This window comes from Salvelinus namaycush, chromosome 29 (assembly GCF_016432855.1).
Source record: "Salvelinus namaycush isolate Seneca chromosome 29, SaNama_1.0, whole genome shotgun sequence".
NCBI classification, from domain to species: Eukaryota; Metazoa; Chordata; class Actinopteri; order Salmoniformes; family Salmonidae; genus Salvelinus; species Salvelinus namaycush.
The window spans coordinates 10,286,049-10,313,792 of NC_052335.1; the positions used below are offsets into that span (position 1 = coordinate 10,286,049).

General features: G+C 41.8%; 1 protein-coding gene across 1 annotated transcript in view; it reads right to left on the reverse strand.

Moving 5' to 3' along the window:
* Nucleotides 1–243: 243 nt before the first annotated feature.
* The window catches only part of LOC120023946 (brain-enriched guanylate kinase-associated protein-like), a 63,169-nt gene continuing 35,668 nt past the window's right edge, over nucleotides 244–27,744 (reverse strand). Inside the window, exons 9-13 of the mRNA XM_038968047.1 lie at nucleotides 17,593–17,754; nucleotides 17,261–17,327; nucleotides 4,245–4,352; nucleotides 3,918–3,998; nucleotides 244–1,737 (exon numbers count right to left, since the gene is read on the reverse strand). Of these exons, the coding sequence (XP_038823975.1) occupies nucleotides 244–1,737; nucleotides 3,918–3,998; nucleotides 4,245–4,352; nucleotides 17,261–17,327; nucleotides 17,593–17,754 (1,912 nt within the window). The remainder of the gene's footprint in view (nucleotides 1,738–3,917; nucleotides 3,999–4,244; nucleotides 4,353–17,260; nucleotides 17,328–17,592; nucleotides 17,755–27,744) is intronic.

The window sequence follows — 27,744 nt, forward strand, 5'->3', positions numbered from 1 at the left end:
GATGCGAACCACACTTTCGTCAGTTTTTCACAGCTGTGGCAACAATCTGATGAATTCATGCTTAACCTACTGTATTGTCAAAATGTCCTATCAAAATGAATGTCCTTCAACTGAACGGCTAGACTCACACTAATCAATGTGTTTTGCTGGATTCACCAAGACCTCTCACCTCACATCCCACCAGGGAAAGAGATGAAGAAAGAGAAAGACCAGTAAGTCAGAGGACGAGAATCCCTTCTTCTCTCAGTTCAGAAGTGTTCCATACAGCTGGGCTTTGGTGAGACTGTCCTTTCTGGAGAGTCCTAACGTGCCAAATGTTTGGTATTGCGGGGGAGGGGGACAAGGTGGTAGCGGGGGCGGTGGTGGACTGCCCTGGGGGGGCGATGGATGCTGCATCTCGGTCTGGTAGTGCTGCTGCAGCTCGGCAGCCATCTCCAGGGACCTTTGGTTTAGGGACTCAGTGGAGCTGTTTGGGCTGACGTCCTGGTACTCCTTGTTCTGCCCTCCACCTCCTCCCCCGGCCCCTGCTACACCGACACTGCCCTCCCTGTCATTGGAGCTTGCTGAGTGGTAGAGGCTGTGCTCTGACTCCTGGCTGTCCTCCTTTCCCCGGTAGAGATGGGTCTGGTGGGCCTGCTGGCTGTGGGACGGATGGGACTGACGGAGTCCCCCCACAGGGCTACACTGGGGGCTGGGCGTGGAGAAGCACACCGGGGTTTCCATGATGGGTCCTACCCCTGCCTGGTAGAAGTCTGCCCCTTCCTGGAAGCTGCTGTAGAGGGGTCCCAGGCGGATCTTGGCGGGCCGAACGGAGAAGTGCTGCTCGGAGAAGCTGTAGGGCGAGGCCCGGCCGGGCGAGTGGTACGAGTGGGCGCTTAGGTCCTCCACACTCAGCTGCCTCCAGCGGCCAATCAGCTCCTCCTCCTCAGGCGCCAGTGTACTGCCGCGGCGGCTGTCTCCATAGACGACGCTTGGCGAGGAGGAAGGAGGGAGGGGTTCGTAGGGCTCGCTGAAGCACGAGGACATGGTGCGGCTGTAGACAGGTGAGCTGCCGTTCTGGTGGTGTGCTCCGCCGGCCTGCTGGAAGACAGCGTGGACCTTGGCGAAGCCGCCCCCGCCAGGACTGTCCCTCTCCCAGGAGGAGTCACTCTTCCTCTCATAGTCTCCCCCATTCCTCCAGTCCATGTAGAGGGAGTGGTGGTGGGGAGAGGAGGCCGTGCTGCTCGGTGGGCCGTTGCCCTTGTCGTCCGAGCCCCCTCCGCTGAAGCTGGAGTAGGAGCTGCCTGAGGTGGGGCCCAGAGAGGTGGGGAACTTGGCAAAGCACTCCTGGGAGAAGCCAGACCTCAGCCCCAACAAGGGACCCTCCTCTGGGTTACTATCTGTGGAGTTCTGGGGCCCGTAGACCAGCTTTCTCTGGCCATGGAGGTCCATGCTTGGCCTGCGCTCACGGTTCTGATCAACCGGGCAGTACAGAGCTGTGTCGCTGCTGTACAGGTCTGACTTGTAGGCTGCCCGGAGGCCAAGGCGCTCACCTCTGTCCAGGGTGTCCAGGAGGAAGCCTTGGTCCTGGAGCTGGGGGCTAGGCGAGCTAGAGGCTTGGCTGCCACTGCAGGCCTCGTCGGGCTTCTCCAGCACCTTGGCGATGACGGAGGCAGGGACGGAATCGGCATAGGCAGTGTGGCAAAGAGGTGTGCCCTCCATGTGCATGGTCACGCGTTCCTGGAATTCAGCAGGCAACTGAGAGAGAGAGAGAGAGAGAGAGAGAGAGGGAGAGAGAGAGAGAGAGACTGAGGTATAGATCATGGTGATACAGAGACAAACCATGAGATTAGTGCATGGAAGTTCATGGAAGATGAAAAAATTAGGAAACAGACTCTACAAACATTGTTTTCACACATTAGCAACAACATACTGATTATGGCACCATATGGAGATCAGGCATGAAACTGAAAACTATAACTGAGGAGGTGGAACCTGGAGTTATTTCATGGATGGTAAACATAGGTACATCATGAGATCATTAGTTTGATATGTTGCTGTTGCCTCTGCCTCTCCATAGCAACAATAATTAAGCTTTTGCAGAAGGAATCTAGTCAATTATCGTTAATTGGCAATGAGAAGCTAGCTAATTATAGCTTCATGCCTAAAAGGAGCCAAGACAAAACTGAACATTTGTACAAACATCCTTTCATAGCAGTTGTATCACACATTCGCTTTAACCAATGTAAATACCCAATTACCATGAGATATTTAGATATTGTTTGCACATATTTCCAGGGCCAATTTTTCAAAGAACATTTTCATTTTCAACGGCGTACACCAGCCTAACCTGGACGATGCAGGGCCAATTGTGCGCCGCCCTACGGGACTCCCAATCACGGACGGTTGTGGTACAGCCTGGATTCGAACCAGGGTGTCTGTAGTGACACCTCAAGCACTGAGTTGCAGTGTCTTAGCCCGCTGTGCCACTCGCGAGCCATGCTTGTTATGCAGTGGAGCAAGTGACTAACGCACTTCAATCATGGCTGGAAACTGATGCATCATTTCTCTGTGTTGCACCACATTCCATTAATAACCTTTTGATTACTCTCCAGTTCACAAACAAACAGACTGGAGGACATAAGTAGATCTATAACCTTTGACCCCATTGCAGCAGTGGACAGTATATGCCCAAGGTGTCATCAGTTTATCTGTTTCTTTCACTCCATAGAGGAAAACACACACACACACACACACACACACACACACACACACACACACACACACACACACACACACACACACACACACACACACACACACACACACACACACAGCATTAATTTATGACCATTACGTAACTGATGAATCGTGTTTGCATTGATATTTCCACTCAGGCGCATGGTGCCAAATGTGCTGAGGCATTTTTTAACGGTATTGGCAACATGCCAGCTTTAAAATCTGCTCCTGCCACGCGGGCCGGGCAGGGGGCCCAGAGCTGATACAGCTGAAAGCCTTGCCAATCTGCCCTGGCACTAACGCACTCATCAATACTCGCTCGTTCCTCTCCCGCTGGAAAACAAAAGCAGCATGGGCACTGTTGGGCATACTCAAATCTCCATCTCCTTATGTATATAGTGTCTTAGCGCTCTGCAACCTTCCATCAATTACTCACTCACCTGTCACATAATGTAGCTCTAGTGTTCCATTGTTAATCACTGTCAAACATTTACCTCCTAACCAATCCATCAATGGAGTAATCACCTTATGATTCCAACTGTTGATGTATTGGAAGTTTGGAACTATTTCAGCTCAGGCCGAGGGCCCAGGTTTTAGCCCGTAATCCTGGCTCATGCATTGATCGATGTGAATGGATCAAGACGTGTGCTAATATTTGCAGCACTGCACATCGTGCCCATACCTCAAGTCAGGTGGATTCAGCTGCTTAGATAAAGGAAGAATGTTGTTTTATCTCCTGGGGATTTTTATCCAAGTGAATTTCCCTCCCTGTGTAGCTTCACCAACACCATCCAATGGCTGGGGTTGAGGAAGTCGTGAGACCGTAGCTTCAGCTTAGCATTAGCTTTAACTTAGCCAGTGTAGTATGCTGATAATAGGCAGCAGCAGACTTGGGTTCAAATAGTATACATTCTCTTTCAAATACTTTAGCTGTTCTAGATTGCCTTTGCCAGGTGCAATGGAGCTAGTAGAAAAATCCCCAAAGGTCAAATCCTGCCTATCTGTCACTCTGACCAAGCTCAACCAAGCGCTTAAAGTTGGAAAGAAAACAAAGTACTATTTGAACCCAGGTCTGATAGGCAAAGAAGTTGGGGAAATATAAATAGAATAACTAATCCACTGCAATTTTCCTGGACTCTTGGGTACATTCAATGTGGCTGTTCAAGTAATTATATGTCTGTGGTTGGGGGAGGACTCACCTCAGAAAGCTGAGTCCTGTAGTGGGACTTGTTGCACTGGAGCAGCTGGGCAGCCAGGTTACAGTCCTTCCTGTACAGATCCTACAGGACAGACACAGTGTTGGAATGTGTTAGAAGAAAACATGCTCTTAAGAAATCATCCATTCTAAAGAAACACACTGCATTGAATTCAAGGATGAGCCAGAACCGGGACTTGAACTCAGGTGTTGTTCGGTCCAACACCTAATATAACGAGCTCCAAAACTCTTGGCGAAGATGCTAGGTGTTGTATACTAAGGTTGCTACAATTTGATGACCTATAGATCTGACCTCATAGAGTGCCCTTACATTGTCCTCCCTCAGTTTCTCAATGGTCAGCTTGGCTTCCATCAGGTGGTTGTTGAGCACGATGATCTCTCTGCTCAGGGCTCTCTTCTCGTCGTCATGGTGCTGAGACTAAGGAGAGCAAAGACTCATGTCAGACTCACGTTGCAAATACATTGTTGTTTTTTCTTTGATTTCAGTGGCAGTGCAGGACAACCCAGCCGGATGCCATACCCTACATATATTTGCTTATAATCATATCATGTGTAACCGTGCTTAATTAATCACACATCACTTAAAATGGTCTAAAAGTGTGTTCCATCATTCTCTGTGCCTCAGATCACACAGGACGCAGAATTCTCAGAGGCCTCAACTCGTGACTATCTTACCTTGAACTGGTTGAAACGGCTGAATTTCACTCTCTGTTCCAGACAACATGACAAAGTAGCAGAAGTCTAACTATTCTCATTGTTCAACTGAACTTTTGATCAGTTTCATATCAACCAACATCTGTAATGATGCATGTACGTAATTCAGCATTACTATATAATCTTAAACCTCAGAAGAATAATTTGCCTTTTTTGCTATTAGATGTAAATTCCCCTGTTTTGGGGACCAGCGTGGGTCTGGTACCGGTTCGACCAACATTTTTTGCTTATAAATAGATATGTGAACACCATAGATGGAAATGGCTTGCTTGAGTGGTAGCCATGATTCTCATTGACACTGGAGTATGTCTCTTCTGCCTGTGTGAAGCAGGATGTGAAATCTAAAACCACTCGAAACTGGGATGTCCCTCCTACCATTTAATTCGCTCTTCCAACTGTCCATCAACTCCTGGCTGAACCCTACGTCACAGACACTAACAGCGCATATGCCTGGAATCCTTACATCTCAACGCAACAGGAGAGAGTGGTTTCAGAGATAGATTTATAGCAAGTAATCTAAAATAATTCATAGATTTTAAACAAAAAACACGTTATATAATAGGAGATGAAAGGCGAGTTCCTAACGAGTTCAGGAAGCCAAGCTAGAACTCTGTGAGACGTTCACAGCAATTGGGGCAGACATTTTGAACAAGAGAGACCTTCAGAAAATATGCACATTTCTAGCACTAAATATACAAATATGTATTTTACACTTATAAGGAAGGTGAAATGTTGTAGTTAGTTATTTTATAAATTGATTATACTATATTTAGAAAAAATATATAAAATTGTTTCAAGCCTTATTCATCTAGTTTTGTGGAATAGGAAATACATCATATGAGATTTGAATCTTTCTTTGAGTATGCAGCATTACTAGTTATTTTTTATGGCCCTCTCATGATAAAAAATTAATTTTGGGGATGACAACGATTACATTTTCGATTACGTTTAGTTACATTTAAGAGGATTTATACCGTCCTGTTGGTGCTATTAGCATCTGGTGCTATTAGACTCTGGTGCTATTAGACTTTGCATTTTCACGACTACCTGTACCTCAAAGCTCTGTGGCCTCAATTCTTCTCTCTCTCTCCAGTCAAGTCAACTTATCAGAAATTACAGGTCTGCCGGCTTCACCATGAAGATTTATATTCTAGGTGAGTAAACTAGGTGAAAGTCCACCAAGATGGCCCTTGCCTAAACTTGGCATTGTGTGCAGCTGGTCCCCCCAGAACGAATTATCCACACATCAGTTGAAAATTGAGTTGCATCTTCTAGGTGCTTATACACTGTACCACTGAACTGACTGGGGCTTCTGTCCTTGCCACTGACTGAAGCCGACTGTCCTTGCCACTTGCCAAGACGCTCTGGCACTCCCTTGAAGAAAGATGGCAGAATATGGCAAAATCCTGGTTACCACTGGAGATTTTGAATTGTTCCAGAAGCTTAAACTGTTTCGACTATGCCGGCCAAACCTCATCCTCCCAGTCCTATTCGCTAGTTTTATTTTTGTCCAAACAAACCCAAATCAAATAAAATGTTATTTGTCACATGCTTCATAAACAACAGGTGTAGACTAACAGTGAAATGCTTACTTACGGGCCCTTCCCAACAATGCAGAGAGAAAAAAATAGAAATATAAAAAAACACAATGAGTAACGATAGCGTGACTACAGTGTTTACACGGGGAACCAGTTTCGAGTTGATGTGCAGGGGTACGAGGTAATTGAGGTACAGCAGATATACAGTTGAAGTTGAAAGTTTACATACACTTATGTTGGAGTCATTAAAAATCGTTTTTCAACCACTCCACAAATTTCTTGTTAACAAACTATGGTTTTGGCAAGTCGGTTAGAACATCTACTTTGTGCATGACACAAGTAATTTTTCCAACAATTGTTTAGACAGATTATTTCACTTATAATTCACTGTATCACAATTCCAGTGGGTCAGAAGTTTACATACACTAAGTTGACTGTGCCTTTAAACAGCTTGGAAAATTCCAGAAAATTATGTCATGGCTTTAGAAGTTTCCGATAGGCTAATTGACATCATTTCAGTCAATTGGAGGTGTACCTGTGGATGGATTGCAAGGCTTACCTTCAAACTCAGTGCCTCTTTGCTTGACATCATGGGAAAATCAAAAGAAATCAGCCAAAAGTTGTACACCTCAACAAGTCTGGTTCATCCTTGGGAGCAATTTCCAAACGCCTGAAGATACCACGTTCATCTGTACAAACTATAGTACGCAAGTATAAACATCATGGGACCACGCAGCAGTCATACCGCTCAGGAAGGAGACGTATTCTGTCTCCTAGAGATGAACGTACTTTGGTGCGAAAAGTGCAAATCAATCCCAGAACAACAGCAAAGGATCTTGTGAAGATGCTGGAGGAAACAGGTACAAAAGTAACCTGAAAGGCCGCTCATCAAGGAAGAAGCCACTGCTCCAAAACCGCCCTAAAAAAGCCAGACTATGGTTTGCAGCTGCACATGGGGACAAAGATCGTACTTTTTGGAGAAATGTCCTCTTGTCTGATGAAACAAAAATAGAACTGTTTGGCCATAATGACCATTGTTATGTTTGGAGGTTAAAGGGGGAAGCTTGCAAGCTGAAGAACACCATCCCAAACGTGAAGCACGGTGGTGGCAGCATCATGTTGTGAGGGTGCTTTGCTACAGGAGGGACTGGTGCACTTCACAAAATAGATGGCATCATGAGGAAGTAAAATTATGTGGATATATTGAAGCAACATCCCAAGACATCAGTCAGGAAGTTAAAGCTTGGTCGCAAATGGGTCTTCCAAATGGACAATGACCCCAAGCATACTTCCAAAGTTGTGGCAAAATGGCTTAAGGACAACAAAGTCAACGTTTTGGAGTGGCCATCACAAAGCCCTGATCTAAATCACATAGAAAATGTGTGGGCAGAACTGAAAAGTGTGTGCGAGCAAGGAGGCCTACAAACCTGACTCAGTTACACCAGCTCTGTCAGGAGGAATGGGCCAAAACTCACCCAGCTTATTGTGGGAAGCTTGTGGAAGGCAACCTGAAATGTTTGACCCAAGTTAAACAATTTAAATGCATGCTACCAAATACTAATTGAGTATATGTAAACTTCTGACCCACTGGGAATGTAATGAAAGAAATAAACGCTGACATAAATCATTCTCTCTACTATTATTCTGACATTTGACATTCTTAAAATAAAGTGGAGATCCTAACTGACCTAAAACAGGGATTTTTTACTAGGATTAAATGTCAGGAATTGTGAAAGACTGAGTTTAAATGTATTTGTCTAAGGTGTATGTAAACTTCCAACTTCAACTGTATATATTACCATTCAAAAGTTTGGGGTCTCATAGAAATGTCCTTGTTTATGAAAGAGAAGCACATTTTTTGTCCATTAAAATAACATAAAATTGATCAGAAATACAGTGTAGACATTGTTAATGTTGTAAATGACTATTGTGGCTGGAAACGGAAGATTTTTCATGGAATATCTACATAGGCGTACAGAGGCCCATAATCAGCAACCATCACTCCTGTGTTCCAATGGCACATTGTGTTAGCTAATCCAAGTTTATCAATTTAAAAGGCTAATTGATCATTAGAAAACCCTTTTGCAACTATGTTAGCACAGCTGAAAACTGTTGTTCTGATGAAAGAAGCAGTAAAACTGGCCTTCTTGATACTAGTTGAGTATCTGGAGAATCAGCATTTGTGGGTTCGATTACAGGCTCAAAATTGGCCAGAAACAAATAACTTTCTTCTGAAACTCGTCAGTCTATTCTTGCTCTGAGAAATGAAGGCTATTCCATGCGAGAAATTGTCAAGAAACTGAAGATCTTGTACAACGCCGTGTACTACTCGCTTCACAGAACAGTGCAAACTGGCTCTAACCAGAATAGAAAGAGGAGTGGGAGGCCCCGGTGCACAACTGAGCAAGAGGACGAGTACATTAGAGTGTCTAGTTTTAGAAACAGACGTCTCACAAGTCTTCAACTGGCAGCTTCACACAGACACTGGACAGAGTATGAATAAGGCTGTTTTAGAAGGTTGGAAGTACAGTACCAACATACAGTAGCTACTGTCGTAGGTCAAAGCTGTGTGCTGGAAAATCTTGGTAGAGCATGGGTGGAATAGGCATTGTGGTGCTCATGTGAATTTCCTTTCTTTTTCTGCTTCAGACCAATGCCTTTTCTCACTTAAAACAATGTATTTTGTTTTTAATTTCCATTTTTACACCGGAAAGGGATTATATAACACCATTATACAACATTATAATAATACAGCATAACACAGCAATAAACGTTAAGTAAGATCAAACAACAAATAAAAATGGCAACAGAAATAATGTAATTGTTAGTATTCATCTAATATTAACAGCTGATTTTCCAGAGGAGAGCGAAAAACCAGAAACCCTTTTAAGCCAATATGGAGTAAACTGGAAACATTTCCCCTGATCTCTCTTGAGACAATTGAGCAAGCTCCTGGAAAATACACAAATAATCAACATGTACCCATGAACTATGTACAAGTTTACGGAAGAAAGTCATACTACTACAATACCTGTAAACAAAAGTGAGTTATCACTAAATATAACATTTACAACCAAATGTATCAGATATAGTCAACTTTGTAAATACAATTCACGGATGGCCACAATTGCTCTTGAGAAGCTATAGGTTTATGCAGGCTTCTCTGTTTAAGCCCAGTTCTACCACACCTGATCCTACTAGTCATGGTCTCGATGAACAGCTGAGTGGTAGAATCAGGTGTGGTAGCACTGGGCTTAAACAGAGAAGCCTGCATAACGGTGTGGATCGTCAAGAGCAAATTTGATAACTCCTTTTACAAACACTACAACAAATGACAAATTGCTGAGAAGCACCTGTAAAATACAGTCATTAGACAAGTACAAAACTCTTAAGAGAAATGATAGACATACAGTTTTAACAAATCTGAAATTGGACCGGTGCTCTAAATCCTTGAAAACAAAACTTCAGCTACAAAAGTCCTAAGTAATGCTGTACACAGCTGTCCAACTCCAGTAAAACAGCACAATGTCCTCATTTATAAATGGCAGTAAAACATGAAAACAGGTGGGAGTGGGAGTACTCACAGATTTGGAACATAACACACATCTTAAGTATTGACAGTGGCAAAGTACCATGTGTACTGTGTGCATTTAAATTGGTATAAGTCATTTGTCAGTTCCACATGGGCCAGCTTGCATTTCTCTGTGACAGGAACATGCCCACAATCTGCCACTCTGCCATAAAGCACTGTGTCCCCGGGCAGTACTGTAGGGATGGCGTGCATCTCACGGATGAGGGCAACGACCTCTTTCTTCCTTGAGAGTCTGAGTGATGGTCTCTCCTCCGTTCTAGAAAGAGGCACGCAGTTGTACACACCACCACACTCACTGCCACTTCACAAACCAAAAGGCGCTTTTAAGAGCCACCTAATAAATGCAAAAAGCGCTGTGTGTCAAAACTATACACTAAAGAGAATAAGTAGTTGCAAAGTAGCAAGTAGATGCAAAGTTGATAATTAGCTAAAATGCTAAAGCTGTCCATGATGAGATTGGAACACTCAACCTTTGGGTCCTAGATGGCAACGAAAATGAAAACCCCAAAGATATTTCAAAATATGTTTCATAATTCTATGGTAGCCTTTATACCAGTAATGCCTGTCCTACTAGTGACATATCTGCCTTTCTAGACTCTGCCAAAGACTATGCAAAATTCAGACTTCCAAAAGTCTTGTGATGAAATTATTTATATTAATGAAATTTAAAAAAAATGGATCAGCAAGTTAAAATTGAACAAATCTCCAGGGAATGATGGCCTTATTAGTGAATTATATAAATATTTTCAGGAGGATATTGTTGTATTTATATTTAAAGTTTTTAAGGAGGCTATTGACTTAGGGGTCCTGCCTGTTTCTGTGACACAAGGCCTCATTTCTGTAATCCCCAAACCAAACACAGATCCTATGATGTTAGAAAATTTGCATCCATCTTTGCAGAAAGACTTAAAAAAGGTCTTGACCAAATCATTGATGATGATACCCAGACTGGTTTTATGAAGGGCAGACATATATATATAATAATATTCGACTAGTATTGGACTTGATAGACTACAATGAGCACATTATGGAAGATAGCTTTATTTTATTTGTAGACTTTTACAAGGCTTTTGATACAGTTTAACATTATTTTATTTTTGAGACTCTTCGATTTTTTGGTTTTGGTCAATATTTTCAAAGTGTAATTTAGACACTTTACAATAATAGTAACAACTCTGTTAAATTATCCCATGGAACTTCACAAAGATTCAACATTAGACGCAAAATTAAACAAGGATGCCCAATTTCTCCTTTCTTATTATTATTGGTCACACAAGTTATGGCACTTCATATAATTAAGGATAGTTTTAGGGGTATTCCGAAACAAGATAAAGAGATAAAATGTTCACAATTGGCTGACGACACCACCATTTTTTTTAAAGATCATAATGACGTCAGGAAAGCTATTGAGTGTATTAATGCCTTCTCACATGTATCAGGTTTATCTCTGAATATTAGGAAATGTGAATTATTTGATGTGAATTATTTAATCTTTAAGATCAAATGGATACAAAACAATTTAAGAAATAAGGATTGCATTTGGAATATAATCCCTAATTTAATATTCCAACAGATTGGTGGTCTAGAAGTCTTACTCAAATGCAACTTTGATGTTGGTAAAATCCCTATTAAGCTTGCAAACTTTCATAAACAAGTACTTCTAACTTGGAACCTCATGTACAAACACAACTTTCCCCTCATAGGTATACAATCTGGAATAATAAAGACATAAATTACAAAAACAAGTCTTTGTTTCTCCAGAACTGGTTTGACAACAACATTATTTGGGTTAAACAATTATTGAATAATGATGGTCAACTATATGATTATCCAGAATTCATGAGAACACACAATGTTACATTCACTCCTGAGGAGTATCAAATTGTTGTCCCTAAAGGTGCTATTCTTCTTTTAACAATACTACAAGTGCAACTGTTGAGGATTTTGTAGCCTCAATACAACTAGAAGGAATTTACATTTTAAACTGTAAATGTAATAGCATGTACATAAGAAAACTATGTTAAAATGTTACTATGTTAAAAAATGTACTGGAATACAGCCATAGGACTAGTGAACTGGAACAAAGTTTCGTTGTTATCTGGTAAATATTGTATATCTAATAAGGTGAAAGAAGTATCATACAAACTCATTCATAGAATCTACCCTGTAAAGACCTTTATTATACACAGATTTAAAATAGCTATTGATAACAAATGTGTATTTTGTGATTGTGACCCAGAGACTCTTGACCATTTATTTTGGAACTGTTCTTATGTCAGAAGATTTTGGAGTGAGTTAGAAGATTTTATTTGAAAAGAAACGACTATTAGAAAAAGAAACGACTGTTAATTTGAAAGACTCTGATATTATGTTTTATTTTGATTCAAATGATATGGACCCTGACTTAACTTTCATTGTTAATTTGTTTATCTTTCATGGAAGATTCTTTATCCATAAAATGAAGTGGGCAGAGAACAAACCTCTCTTCACATTATTTAAGATAGAATTGAAATATTATTTTGAAATTATCAGTAAATGTAAAAATCAATACGCACCATAACACTTTTTGACAAATTGAAAATGTATTCGAGATGTAATATCCTTGTCTGTTAGGTTTATGTACTCTTGTTTGTATATTTCTGTTTTTGTATTTGTTGTGTTCATAATATTTTTAATTTAAAAAATATATATAGTATGTATAAGCTGGAAATACAGGCCTAAGCATTGTTGTTAACTAGTTTGCTCCAATTGGGGGAGGGGTGGTAGGGTTGGAGGGTAATAAAGGAAATATATATATTTTTTAAGATGTGTGTGTATATATATGTATATTTATATGAATGTATGTATGTGTATATGTATGTATTTATATGTGTATGTATGTATGTGTATATATGTATGTATATGTGTGTGTGTATATGTAAAAAATATATATATGGGGGATTGGAAGTGAAGCAGACAATTACAATGATGGAAGCTACACTCTTTCTGCAAAATTAAAGCTGATCTATCCCCTAAAAGAAAATTCTACAGTGGATGAAATATTTTGTTCCCTCATCAATCTACACACAATACCCCATAATGACAAATGTATAAAAAATTCTAAACTGAAATACCTTATTTACACAAGTATTCAGACCCTTTGCTATGACACTCGAGTTCGAGCTCAGGTGCATCCTGTTTCCATTGATAATCCTTCTACAACTTTATTGGAGTCCACCTGTGGTAAATTCAATTGATTGGACATGATTTGGAAAGGCACACACCTGTCTATAAGGTTCCACAGTTGACAGTGCATGTCAGAGCAAAAACCAAGCCATGAGGTCGAAAGAATTGTCCGTAAAGCTCAGAGACAGGATGGTGTCTGCAGCATTGAAGGTCCACAAGAACACAGTGGCCGCCATCATTCTTAAATGGAAGAAGTTTGGAACCTCCAAGACTCTTCCTAGAGCTGGCTGCCCAGCCAAACTGAGCAATTGGGGGAGAAGGGCTTTGGTCAGGGAGGTGACCAAGAACTCGATAGTCACTCTGAATCAGTGCAAATTTTATAAAAAACAGTTTGGGTGTTGTGGTAGGGAGATTTAATACTGAGCTTCAACCGATACCTATATATTATGGGGACTATCAGCCCCACAATAATAAGTGTATTGACGATGTCGTCCCCACAGTGACAGTATGTACATATCCCAACAAGAAGCTATGGATTACAGGCAACATATGCACTGAGCTAAAGTCTAGAGCCGCTGCTTTTAAGGAGCGGGACACTAATCCGGACGCTTGTAAGAAATCCCACTATGACCTCTGACGAACCATCAAACAGGCAGAACGTCAATTTATTGGCCATGTACCACTGGTCACTCCTCACTATTGTGTTCTGCGGCCTTTCATTGGTTGGCGGTGCTCTGGTTTTCCTGCTTCCTGTTACCAGGAGAACAGAACTACCTGACTCCACAGATGAAGCGGAAGGGAAGTGATTGTGACCATCATGAAGAATGCCAGCAATCTGAATCTGAAAGTAGATGATAGTAACAGTTTAAGATCAACCGAACTGTAGATCATGACCACGGAGGTTTCACCGTGGGACATTCCGGTTGAATCTTATATAACAAATAATCTCTTGTGGGAAGACTACATGAACATAAATGGTGATGTAGATCTGCCATGATTTGGTATTTTTGGGGGGTATTTTATTAGGATCCCCATTAGCTGTTGCGAAAGCAGCAGCTACTCTTCCTGGAGTCCACACAAAACATAAAACATGACACAATACAGAACATGAATAGACAACAACAGCTTAAGGACAGAACTACATCAATTTAAAAAGGGACACGTAGCCTACTTATCAATACATACACACAAATATATCTAGTTCAAATAGGGGAGAGGCGCTGTGCCGTGAGATGTTGCTTTATCTGTTTTTTGAAACCAGGTTTGCTGTTCATTTGAGCAATATGAGATGGAACGGAGTTCCATGCAATAATGGCTTTATATAATACTGTACACTTTCTCGAATTTGTTCTGGATTTGGGGACTGTGAAAATGTCTGGCCGGTTAAGTGTGTGTCAGAGCTGTGTGTACGTTGACTATGCAAACAATTTCTTATAAGCGGAAGAAGTGATGCGGTCAGCCTCTCCTCAACTCTTAGCCAAGAGAGACTGTCATGCATAGTATTTATATTAGCCCTCTGATTACAATGAAGAGCAAGACATGCTGGGCCAGCTGCAGCTTAACTAGGTATTTCCTTGCGGCACTCAACCACACGACTGGACAATAATCAAGATAATAATCTTAAAGACAATAATCAAGAAGACAAAACTAGTGCCAGCAGGACTTGCTTTTTGGAGTGAGGTGTCAGAAAAGCAGAGCATCTCTTTATTATGGACAGACCTCTCCTCATCTTTACAACCATTGAATCTATACGGTTTGACCATGACAGTTTACAATCTAAGGTAATACCAAGTAATTTAGTCTCCTCAACATGTTCAACAGCCACACCCTTCATTGCCAGATTCAGCTGAGGTCTAGAACTTTGGGAATGATTTGTACCAAATACAATTCTCTTCATTTTAGAGATGTTCAGGACCAGTTTATTACTGGCCACCTATTCCAAAACAGACTGCAACACTTTGTTAAGGGTTTCAGTGACTTCATTAACTATGGTTGCTGATGCATATATGGTTGAATAATCAGCATACATTGACACACACATTTTGTTTAATGCCAGTGGCATGTCATTGGTAAAAATAGAAAAGGGTCTAGAGAGCTGCCCTGCGGTACACTACATTTGACATGTTTGACATTGGAGAAGCTTTCATTAAAGAAAACTCTCTGAGTTCTATTAGATACATATCTCTGAATCCATGATATGACAGAGGTTGAAAAGCCATGACACATGTTTTTTCAACAACAGGTTATGGTCAATAATATCAAAGGCTGCACTGAAATCTAACAGTACAGCTCCCACAATCTTCTTATTATCAATTTCTTTCAACCAATCATCAATAATTTGTGTCAGTGCAGTATATGTTGAGTGTCCTTGGTAGTTACAGTCGTCTCATTGCTGCAACTCCAGTATGGAATCAGAAAAGGCGAAGGTCGAGAGCCGTGCGTCCTACAAAACACAATCCAACCAAGCCGCACTGCTTCTTGACACAATGCCCACTTAACCCGGAAGCCAGCCACACCAATGTGTCGGAGGAAACATTGTACACCTGGCGACCGTGTCAGTGTGCACTGTGACCGGCCAAGGAGTCGCTAGAGCGCGATGGGACAAGGACATCCCTGCCGGCCAAACCCTCCCTAACGACACTGGGCGCCGCCCCATGGGTCTCCCGGTCGCGGCCGGCTGCAACAGAGCCTGGACTCAAACCAGGAACTCTAGTGGCACAGCTAGCACTGCGATGCAGTGCCTTAGACCACTGCACCACTCGGAAGGATTCATTTATTTTTAATACGTTTGCTAAAATAAAAAATAAAAACTGTTCTTGCTTGGTCATTATGGGGTATTGTGTGTAGATTACTGAGGATTTATATATATTTTTTAATCTATTTTAGAATAATGCTGTAACGTAACAAAATGTGGGAAAAGGGTCTGACTACTTCCCAAAGGCACTGTAAGTCACAGATTTTGACTATGTTTAAGTTTTGCAACGGCAAATTATTTAAAACCATTGAACTGCAATACATTCAGATTGGGGGTTTGTAAAGTGTAAAAAAGTGTTGATTACATACTGAGCACAGGATAATTACATCATCGACTTGATAACCGCTAAAGCGGGAGCATTTGAGCTGAATAAATATCCAACTGATAAGAATTCACAGTTTGATAAACAATGAAACCCTTTGATAAATGATTCTGTCCCTTTACGTTCCATGAAACGAAGACCCTCTCCACTCCTCCTTGCTATCCAGCCAGGTCACCTGGTAGGTCACCTTGATACAAGTCAGTATTCAATGTCCATCCACGTATGAGGACGTCGGGAGGTGATGTGTAAACCGGCCACTAAGGGAAACAGTGAGCGCTGCTACCTTCAAGTAGGTTTTGGTTTTGCTAGGTTGTTGTGGACAGCGATGTTGGATAGGCGTAAGCATCTGCCTCTGATTCCGAGGGTTGCAAGTTTGAATCCAGCGATAGAAAGTTTTTTCTGATACTTTTGTTAAAGCCTATCCCAAAACTTAACCCTTACCTTAACATTAACAGAGTTAATGCCTAAACCTAACCTTAAATACCTCGACATTTTATGTTTGAAACAATTTCAAAATCGAAATTCTGACATGAGACAGTGAGAGCTGGTTGTGCTATCAGCCTGCAACATCTTAATGTTACAAACTCTTAACAAATTCAGAGAGGGGACATATTCAGCTGTCTATTCGTAGTGAGGAAGAAGACACATGATGATCATACAATGCTGGGATGGCAGGCTGGTTAATTGTATGCTTCCTTTAGAAAAGCTGCATCGGACAAAAGATGTGAGTCGCAGGGCTAGCCCAGAACAATAGGCTCACTATCATCCTGCCATAGGAAGGAGGACAAGCTATTGTAAAAAGCTGTAATTAACGTCAATGGTACCAACAGCTAGTGTATTCATATTCAAATCCACTGCTCAGTGCTTTTCACTACCTTTTCTAAAGAGTAAAGACCACTGCTTGCTTAGACACGTGTGCATGTACACACACACACACGCACATACAAGTGTACACAAATATGCATGCACTTTTGCACATGCGTGCTCTCTCAGACACACGCGCACTCACACACGTAAGCATGCAGACACACACCTACAGGTATACACAAACATGCATGCGCGTATGCACACACACATACACACACGCATGCATGCACGCACGCACGCACGCACGCACGCACACACACACACACACACACACACACACACACACACACACACACACACACACACACACACACACACACACACACACACACACACACACACACACACACACACACACACACACTTCACTTACATTTCTATGGATCTTATCCTCCAGGTCCTGGTTGATCCTCTGCAGTGCTGAGTAGCTGCTTTGTATTCTACCAGGAGACACACAATGACACCGGCTTACTAACTCACACTATTAATAATTGAACACTTTCTGCACCCATTGGATTAACGATGTCTCTGCTATGTATCCATCATGATAATGTACCACCGTGTTAGTTTTAAGGCTTTACCCTTAAGAGGTATTCAAAGACTTCTTGTGAATGTGACTATAACATGGGGCATATTTCCCGAGAGATGAACACACAAATCAATGCAATGAGATCCGTGAGGGTGTGGTTTTGCAGTTTGGCACACCTGCGTAGTTTGTCGGTGAACTTGTCGAGTTCCTCCTGGGCGCGGCGTAGCTCTGTCTCCAGGTACTGGCGGGTGGAGTCAAACTCGCTCTCTAGCAGCTCCAGCTTGTGGGTGGTGTAGGACAGACGCTTCCGGAGGTCCTCCTTCTGCTCCTGCAAAGAGCTGCGAGGGACACAAACACACACCAGGCATCAGACATAGTTGAAGTAGCATATTACAAGGGTATACTTCATGTTATATTATATGCATATACTGTATATTTGATGATACATCGAGTATAAATAAGATATAATGGGAGTCGTGTGTGATGATTCATGAACAACATGCATCATACAGTGGTGATGTATAAATGAGGAGTAAGCCCATTAAAAGCAGAAAGGATATATATCTTGTGTAAAGGAGGCACATGAATAATGCATATGAGACTTCACGTTATGATTCTATATGCAGCTAAGGTACAGTACATTAAGGTTTGGATGCCTTTGGCTTCCCAATAACATTCAGCTCTAATACCTAATAATCTACAACCTTGCTGCATAGCACAGAACACCACCGTCATCAGCCAGAGTGGTTACAGTGACTTCCAGGATCACTTTCAACTAAGGCTTCGTCCCAATTGGAACCCTATTCCCTACGTAGTGCACTACTTCTGGCCAGAGGGCTCTGATCAAAGTAGTTCATTCTCTGGAATGGAATTGGTGTTCTGTATATTTGACTGTGATATGTGGTTGTCTCACCTAGCTATCTTAAGATGAATGAACTAACTGTACGTCGCTCTGGATAATAGCATCTGCTAAATGACGAAAATGTCCTAAGTAAATATTTTACATTCATATCTCATATTACTGTGTTGATAATTTTTTTTGTAAAAAACAATATATATTGATGTCACAAATGTTTGCACTGTTTTTTAATTGAAGTTGTAGTTATTTACCATATATAGCGTTTTGCAAAAAAACATGACTATTTGTCTCTCTGAATTGAAACCAGTGATAGATTTCAAACAAATACAGTGAAGTCCGAAATGATTGACACCCTTAATAAATATGAGCAATAATGCCTGTATAAAATAAATAATTCAAATATTGAACAATATTGTATGCTCCAAAAAATTTGGAAAATATATTATTTTATACTAATACAATTGCTCAGAGAAAGATAAATGAATGGTAAATAATGTATTGTGAATCATTAATAATGATGAGTGAGAAAGTTACAGAGGGTCAAAGATCATACCCCCAAGACACACTAACCTCCCTTGTTATTGGTAATGGTGAGAGGTTAAGCATGTATGATCTTCTAGCTCATCATTATTCATGATTCATTCAGGGTTATCGGTCATCATGGTAGCATCCACATTAATGTAGAAGTGTTTAGAAACATATTCTATTCTTATTCATAATAAAAGTGACTCCAAAATGACACAATACATCATATACCTTTAGTTTCTATTGGGCACAAAATAATTTCAAACACAACCAAAACAAACTGCAAATGCATCCAACAAGTTTGTCGAGTCACAAGCTTGATCTAGTGATTGCGTGCTAGGAATATGGCACCAAATCCTACACTTTTGACTACTTTATTTCTAAGAATCTCTAGGGATGTCAATAATTTTGACCCGTCACTTTTTGAGAAAAAAATGATCTCTTTCTCTGAGCAATTGTAGTAGTATAAAATATTATAATTTCCCCATTTTTTTGGAGCATACAATATATCTCAGCATTTTAATTATTTATTTTATACAGCCATTATTTATCAAAGGTGTCAATAATTTTAGACCCCACTGTGCATGTTTGTTATTGAACAACACCATGCCATGATTAGATTAGAAAATGATTAGATTAGAAAAATCACACCAATCTCTTTCATAAATTCTTTATACAATAAAAGCTAAATTACCAACATTTCTGATAATGAATATATACCGTTTTGGAATTCAACTTTTCCAATATGGCTCTATGAACTGTAATCTATCACAGGAATATATGTTGACGGCTCAGATTCACGGGATAGTGATCTCCAATGTGTAATTCACTGAGACAGCACCCTGTGGACTATTTATAGAGCCTCGGCACTACCTGGGATTCAATGTTATAAAGGGTAAGTGTGAGAGGTAAAAGGAAATGTATCCCTCCCCCTTTTGATGGATCTGAGTGTCCATGGCAGGCTAATGGGCCTGTATTGATGGACAGATGGAGGAAGGATGGTAATGACTATCTGTCGGGAGATCACAGATAACGGAGAGTGAGAGAGAAGGCGAGAGAGAGAGAGCAAGCGGTGAGAGATGTGGTCACCCCGCTCTCATCCCTCTATCTACTGAACAAGATCATAGAAGGAGGGAGAGGTTACGGGTTCAGACCAAGATAATGTAAGAGGATGAAAATGAAGATGTTTCCTTTCAACAGTGAAGTCCCTAAATTAAAGGGTGATACAATTTGCATTTAAATGTTGTTCAATCATGGAGACGTCAGTATCTTGAATTAAAATGAATAAAGTGACTGTGTAAATTACATAAATTCACACGACCAAGGCAGACACATAAACAAAACAAAAAACGCTCCAATCTACATTCCAAACACACAGACACACACACACTACTACAGCACACACACACAAAACGCAACCACCAAAGCCAGACGATACACATGCAAAAAAGCTCTATAGCTTCAAATTCCCATTAAGGCAAGCAGAGCGTGAACTTAACACATGAGAGAAAACTAAGCTATTGGTTCGGAAATAAAAACAAAAGTCAGTGGACTGATAATGCCATTATTCACTCCTAATTGCCTAAAGTGTTGAATATGAATCATTTCCAGACAACGCTCCGGACACCATTGCACTTGCTCCAAGTCTCACACCTAATGGTTTCTGACTAAATGGAATAACAATACCCTAATATTTGAATAGCATCCCAATCTCAAGTCAATGGTTACTCCAATGTGTTTTTGGCAGTGTTTGAATGCTTTCCATGCCATAACAACCCCCCCTTGCAAGGTACTTGCAACACGATACATGGCACAACACAGGTGTTTGTTACGTGACAAGAGCACGAGCTTATAACGCCAATCACACATTAGTGACCTCTGGATATGGCCACTGAGTCACACGGTAATGAGTGCTGTCATTTCAATGGCAGTCGGCGATGAGAGAACGATGAGGCGGGATAATGACTCTGTTTTGGAGAAAGAACACTTGAATTGTTCACCACCACTTGACAAAGATGGGGGGGATGGAAGGACCCCAGTGGGCGGATGGAGGGATGGAGGGATGGAGGGATGGATGTTCTGCAGCATTCTCTCTTACCTCTTTTTCTGATGTTTACTGCCATTTCGGGAAACTTTTAGGGCCGTTTTTCCGACATATATCTTTTTCATGGTTTGTCTGCTGTGTTCGCTCCCTCTCATGTGCTTTTTTGTTTCAAATCGTCGTTGGGAGTGGGGCCTATTTTTCTCGTCGGAGGGGGTCAGTTAAGTTTGCCCTGTTGAGTGAGTTGTCTGAGTGAGTTTTCTACCTCTGCTGTTCCTGTCAACAGAGCAAAGAGACAGTTCAGCAGCCATTAAAAACCACAACAGTGATTAGACCGAATCATCCAAACAAATTCATTTCTCAAGTGTACGTGCAGTGCATACTGGGAGAAACGGACACATCTTCACTTCTTCACTCTCTAGCGTTAAAGCACTATGACAGGGGTAATGGACTTGCTCCGGCAGGGCCCACTTCTGTAAATATTTCTGCTCCCGTCTCGAATGGGTCCACAGCACAGGTGCAGCTGTCATCAGGCAGACAAATTGTGCGGGTGATGAGAGGAGACAGACTTTGGCTTGATCAAAGCACCTCCGGGTTTAGAATAAGATGGACTCTCAAGCCGTGAACACAGCGAAGCTCAAACACAGCCACAGTGATGGAGGGCAAGAGTCTTATAAACGTCATACTAAGGCTGTCACATAGATGCATACACATACATGCACGTGTGTACATACAAACATATACACAGATGCACGAACACACACATATACTGTCATTGAGAGATCATTTGTTATGCCCCTTGAGTTGAGGTGAGTCAGGGAGACATATATTCCTCCAGATGGTGACAGCTCACCCTCACGACTGGGGCCTTATCAACTCCAGCTGCTCCCCTCTGAGTCATCACACACAATGTGTGGGTGTGTGTGTGCGTACGCGCGCGTGTGTCTCTGTGTGTGTTTGCTTGTGCACATACATTTGTGTGCATGTGTCTGTGTGTGTGCATTTCTTAATGTGTGTGTGTGTGTGTGTGTGTGTGTGTGTGTGTGTATGTGTGTGTGTGTGTATGTGTGTGTGTGTGTGTGTGTGTGTGTGTGTGTGTGTGTGTGTGTGTGTGTGTGTGTGTGTGTGTGTGTGTGTGTGTGTGTGTGTGTGTGTGTGTGTGTGTGTGTGTGTGTGTGTGTGTGTGTGTGCGTGTGCGTGTGTTTCCTAGTGTGTGTATCTCACCAAGACTCCCACTAAATCTAAGCCTCGCTGGGAGAGAAATTAACAATGTTTTCTAGCTGGGAGGTAACGCACAACTTTCACTGACACACGCACACATTTCTCTTGGTGTCAAACTCCCTCACTAAGTCTCCTCTGAATGCCCTTTATGACCCAATCCTCTCATATCAGAGAAAACATACACTGTTCTCGATTCAGATGGAGCTGCAGCTGCCTCCCACTCATGTGCCATGCTGACATTTCAGAGGAGGGCTGAAAATGAAGGTATTGAGAGCAGCGAGAGGAGGAGGGGGTGATGAGGGGATGAGGTAGGAGGGAAGAGCGAGAGCAGGGGCTGCAGGGGAGGAGAGGGCCTGCTTTTCAGATCTGCCATCCTGCAGTAAAGAGGAAGAGGGAGAGAGAAAGAAAGACGGAGACGGAGGGGAGAGAGAGAGAAAGAGAGAGAGGTGATGAGAGAACGAATAAATGAGAAAGACAGAGAAAAAGAGAGAAATAACGAAAGGGAGCAATGAAAAGAGAACCAAGCATGGCTCCCATCACTCCGTCTCTCCCTGCACTCGTCTACCCCGGTAGACCGATTAGCTGGCAGGAAAGCCCTGATCGCAGGCCCAGACTCAGCATTAAAGCGGAAGCCCTGAGTGGCTGCCTGGCTTACTCATGTGGCTTGCCTTTAGACAGCCAGAGTATCTGCCCTAACCACACAGCCACAGCTCTACTCTATGTCACAGCCAGACCACCATGGAGCCAAAGCTCTATTCGGTCCCGCAGGAGGTAGACAATCTGCAGGATCTGCCATGAGGGGTTTCCTTAACACATGACTTGACCAGTTAAAGCAGGGCTCCAGGACCTATAACCAAGGGCCAAGACTCTTTCCTGCCCACATATCCAAAAATGTGGGCACAATCAGAATGTGGACAAGATCAGGACAAAGGACGTATTTAAGAACCAGGTATAAATGGGGCTGTAGTTTCCATTTCCAAGCCACCACATCCTACTACTTCCTTACCAACAGCATTGGGCTAATTACTGGGAGAAGGGATTTCATGCACTGTTGATGGCACTTAGCTAGGAGAAGGGGTTATAATCAAGCCACAGATCCTGGGAGGAATTTGAGATCAGCGGAATGTCGAAAACCTGATGGAACCAATGTCGTAAAAACGACACAAGCAAAAAAACGACACGAGCAAGTGTGCTTACACACCCAAAATGGAAAACAACACACGCACACACACACAGAGAAAACAACACACACACACATACACAAAGAAAACAACACACACACAACGGACGGAAAACAACACACAAACACATGCTGTTCCGAAATCAAAACAGCCTCTGCCCGCAGGCATATAAAACATGTTATGGTGCCAAGCAACCCTACAGGGAATTCTCCATTCTCCTGGAATTTGATTTGTTTCCCCAAAGTTACACTTAAACTGAGATGTAGAACTTTTCTGGCAGAGTAACACTGAGTCACAGATTGTAAAAACAGGTCATTTTTTTCAAAAGGAGGACGTGTTATGGTTGACTTTGTCACACATTATGAAAGCAAAAATAATTAATAATTCATTCAAAAGGCAACATATCGTGGAAAATATTCAATACTTGGACAGACTGAGACAAACAGTTTAGAAAACTGGTTCAAGTCATACAAAATACAACATACTCAACACATTGTTTGTGACTGTAGCTGAAATGGACAGGGAGTGATTAGGCACATTGCTCGGCGGCTTGTGTGTTTATGTGTGCGTGCGTGCTTGTGTGCGTGCGCGTGCATGTGTGTGTGTGTACTGTATGTTCACGTGTCCACACACAGGATACTGTAGGCCCCAAAAGAAAAGACAGCTTAGGAAAAAGAGGATGCCTCCATAACAAGTCGTCATCCTAACCCAGGAACAAAGGATGTTAGTCTCTCCATACACATTAAACCTAGTCCAGTACAAAACAGCTATTTCAATGGAAATTCTCCATGGAGCATGATTTCTAATCCAAGTCTAGGCTTAATCTGAGTTTGGGAAACCAGGCCGTTGTTTGAATAACAATACAAAGAAAATAAATGTCAAAAACGAGAGGATCAACATCTCCTTCGCAACCTATGTGTAGGCCTACATTATTAGTGAGCCTACCCTTTCCTCATGTACACCAGCATCCCACAGTTTTAACCAATGTTGACCACCCGTTTAGGGTGGAGGGGAGACAGAGAAAGAGAGACAGAGTGAGAGAGAGAAAGAGAGAGGGAGCGGGGAAGAGTAATGATGGTATTGAGACACAGTAATGCCCCGCAGTGGATCCGTCAATATCTCACATATTATGAGTGAGAGAGAACGAGAGAACGAGAAGATTGAGAGAGAGAAGAGAGAGAGAGAGCGAGGACCAAACAGTGACAGGTCTGTCTTCTAACGCACTGAGGCATGTTTGAGAAGCTCATTAGCGAATAGCCATCTAGCCCAGTTCAGTCCGTGAGACAGTCTCTACCCAACTCACTAATTCTGCATTCAACACTGCATAGCTCCTCACTCCTACAAACCATGACAGGGCCATAGGGCCATCTCTCGATAAAATGTACATCTACTACGTCCGGCTGAGGCCAAAATACATACAGGAAATTAGAGACAGAATGAGGACACACAGTGGAGAGATTTCAACACGTTTCATACTTTTTTGACTGGGAGACTGGGGTCACTGGCACGGTAGCACTGAGTGAGGCACTCTGGGGGTTGGAGTCAAATCTGTCTACTTTTTTCCCCTTTGCCCTGCTACTCTGTCTCTCAAACAGAGATTTGTGAGATGATAGGAACAAATGGTATGTCATGGAATGAAGGGTACCGTAACAGTTCTGTGCAGGTTGATGTTTATTGTTATGAGTCTTGTCTTGGAGGCATAACTGAGTGATTTCCCATTAGATAGGCCAGCTGGAAAGAAAACATTTGCTATTTATGGTCTTAATGTAAGGTTAGGGTTAGGTATTAGGGTTAGCAGTGTGATTAAGGTTAGGGATAGGTTCAAAATCAGATTTTATAACTTTGTGGCTGTGCCAGCGAGTGACCAGTCTGTAGAGCTGCCTCCAGAACAACATTAATGATGAAAAGTACTAACCTGTGATTTCTGTGGGTTTATTTGAATCCTGCCCACATGCCCACACCTGGCAGCACCCAAGTAATCATCAATTCGGAGCGCAGCTGCACGAGACCTGATCGTAATGCCAATGCTCAATTTGGTTTGACATTCGATATCTCTATGGGGGGTAGTTAGGGACCATCAGTAAATTACACAATGTACATGGGACAATATTTAAAAATTCCAATCACTTAAAAACCTCAAACACAGTAACTACAAGGTCCGGACCTTATAATCGTAAAAATATATATATTTTCTACACACTAAAGAAAATCTACTATTTACATAAGAATTATATTTATTTTAAGTAAATGGAATACCTAGTCAGTTGTACAACTGAATGCATTCAACTGAAATGCATCTCGCACATTTAACCCAACCCCTCTGAATCAGAGAGGTGCAGGGGGCTGCCTTAATCCACATCCACATCTTCAGCACCCAGGGAACAGTGGGTTAACTGCCTTGCTCAGGGGCAGAACAGCAAATTTTTACCTTGTCAGCTCGGGGATTTGATCCAGCAACCTTGCGGTTAATGGCCCAACACTCTAACCACTAGGCTACCTGGTTAGTCAGGTTGGATGGGTGGGCATATAACACAAATGTCCAGCAATTCGTAACATATCATATGTTTTGCAAATTCGTAACATATTGTACGAATTGTAATTCGTAACATATCATACAAAATGGATGATAGACTTCCACTAATTAATACATATCAGACCAAATGTAACATATCATACTAATTGGAGTGTCCCGGATTTACTTTTACTATGTTACGTCTACGCCAGTGTGCAGGTTGTTTTAGCAGCACATCCACCCCTCTCTCAAACGGCTAACTCCGCCCTCTCGTGGCTCAGGCTGAGGGCCTGAGACATGAAATGAACTACCCCAGCTCGGAGGAGGCTCAAGTAGGTAACTAGAGATGCTGCTGACAGTGTTTTTGTGAGATGCTGGACAAAAGGCCATTTTAAGATGCTGGACAAAAGGCCATTTTGAAACCGTCCTGAGACTCCTGACATGTCTACAGACATCCCCAAACAAACAGAAACACAAGTCTCTAAGAATGGGCGCACAACTGGTAAATAGTCGTTTATAGATACAGTCAGTCAGGTGACTAGCTACTGGCAGAGACTTCTATTGCAGTAACGTTGAAGGACTCTGGCTAGTATTACTTAGCCAGCTAATTGTATGTGGAGGTGTATTTTACAACTGTTTAATAAATTCAATCAATCAACCAATATAACATTGCAGTAAGAAGCTAGAGACAGAAAAAGAGAGAGAGAGACCGAAAGAGAGCAAGAGAGAGTGAGAAAGCAAGCAGGGAGATGGTCACTAACAGTTACCACAGCCACAAAGTCCTAGTTATGGCTAAACCCCACCTATTTTTACAATTCCTCTTTTTGATATCGGATTTTAAACCTAACCTTAACCACGCTGCAAGCCTTTTTCCTAACCCTAACCTTAATTGAAGACCAAAAAGCACAATTTTGTTTTCATGAATTTTTTCGATTTATAGCCAATGTTGACTTTGTGGCTGTGGTAACTAGTGACAACCGGTACCCTGAGAAAATCTGTACTATTCTTATCAAAAAAGTTAGGAAGATAATAAAATAAGATATGATTCAATATGAACATCTCCACATGGTCTATCTTCCCTATAGGTCTACATTAAAATGCAATCAACATGCAAACAACCATACAGTTCTAAAAATGTCAAATCAGGAAGTGCAGCCCTTTAAAGATAGGGGGGAAGAAAGAGGGGATAAGGCCACAATCCCTGCTCCTGATTATGAAATGTTTCTTTATGTCAATCATGTGTTGTGAAGCCAAAGACGAGAATAGAGTATAACTTTATCGTCCAATGTAATGTAGATTTGGCACTTGTGATGTTGTACTGTATAATTAAAGTGCCAAACAGTTAGCGGCTAACACCAGTCACAGAGGTGACAATAATCAATACTGTTGGGCTGTTGGTGAAACAGTCCATCAAATGAATTTACCCTCCCTGGTGTTTTGAAAAGCAATTTAACCTCGTAAATCTTAAAAATCTTTACACAGTATATTATAGCCTAGGTATATAGAACTACGTGTTGCAGCAAATCAACCAAAACGAAAGAGAAGACTAGCTGATCGTAGATGGAAATGTAATGAAGATGTTGCATTAAAAACTATATAATTGAGGGAGGAACAATAACATTTTAGAGAGGTAATCAAATTTACCAGGACTAATTTAATAACATGAGAGGGGTATGAGAGGTTTATAAGGAATGTTCATAGGACAAGAATACTTTTAGCTAGGTATCACTATCAATCAATTCATTAAATGTATTTTTCACAAAGGTGCTTTACAGATACAGAGCCAGAACCCCAAAGAGCAAGCAGTGGTTGGGAAAAACTCCCTAGGAGGCAGGAACCTAGGAAGAAACCTAGAGAGGAACCAGGCTATATAGCTCTTGTTCTCCCTCTAAATGACAGTGCACTGAAGAAAATGATTTGTGGCTTCCCTGAAACCACAAAAGACTTCCCAGAACAATATTAGAATATCAGAGTGCTAAAACACCACTG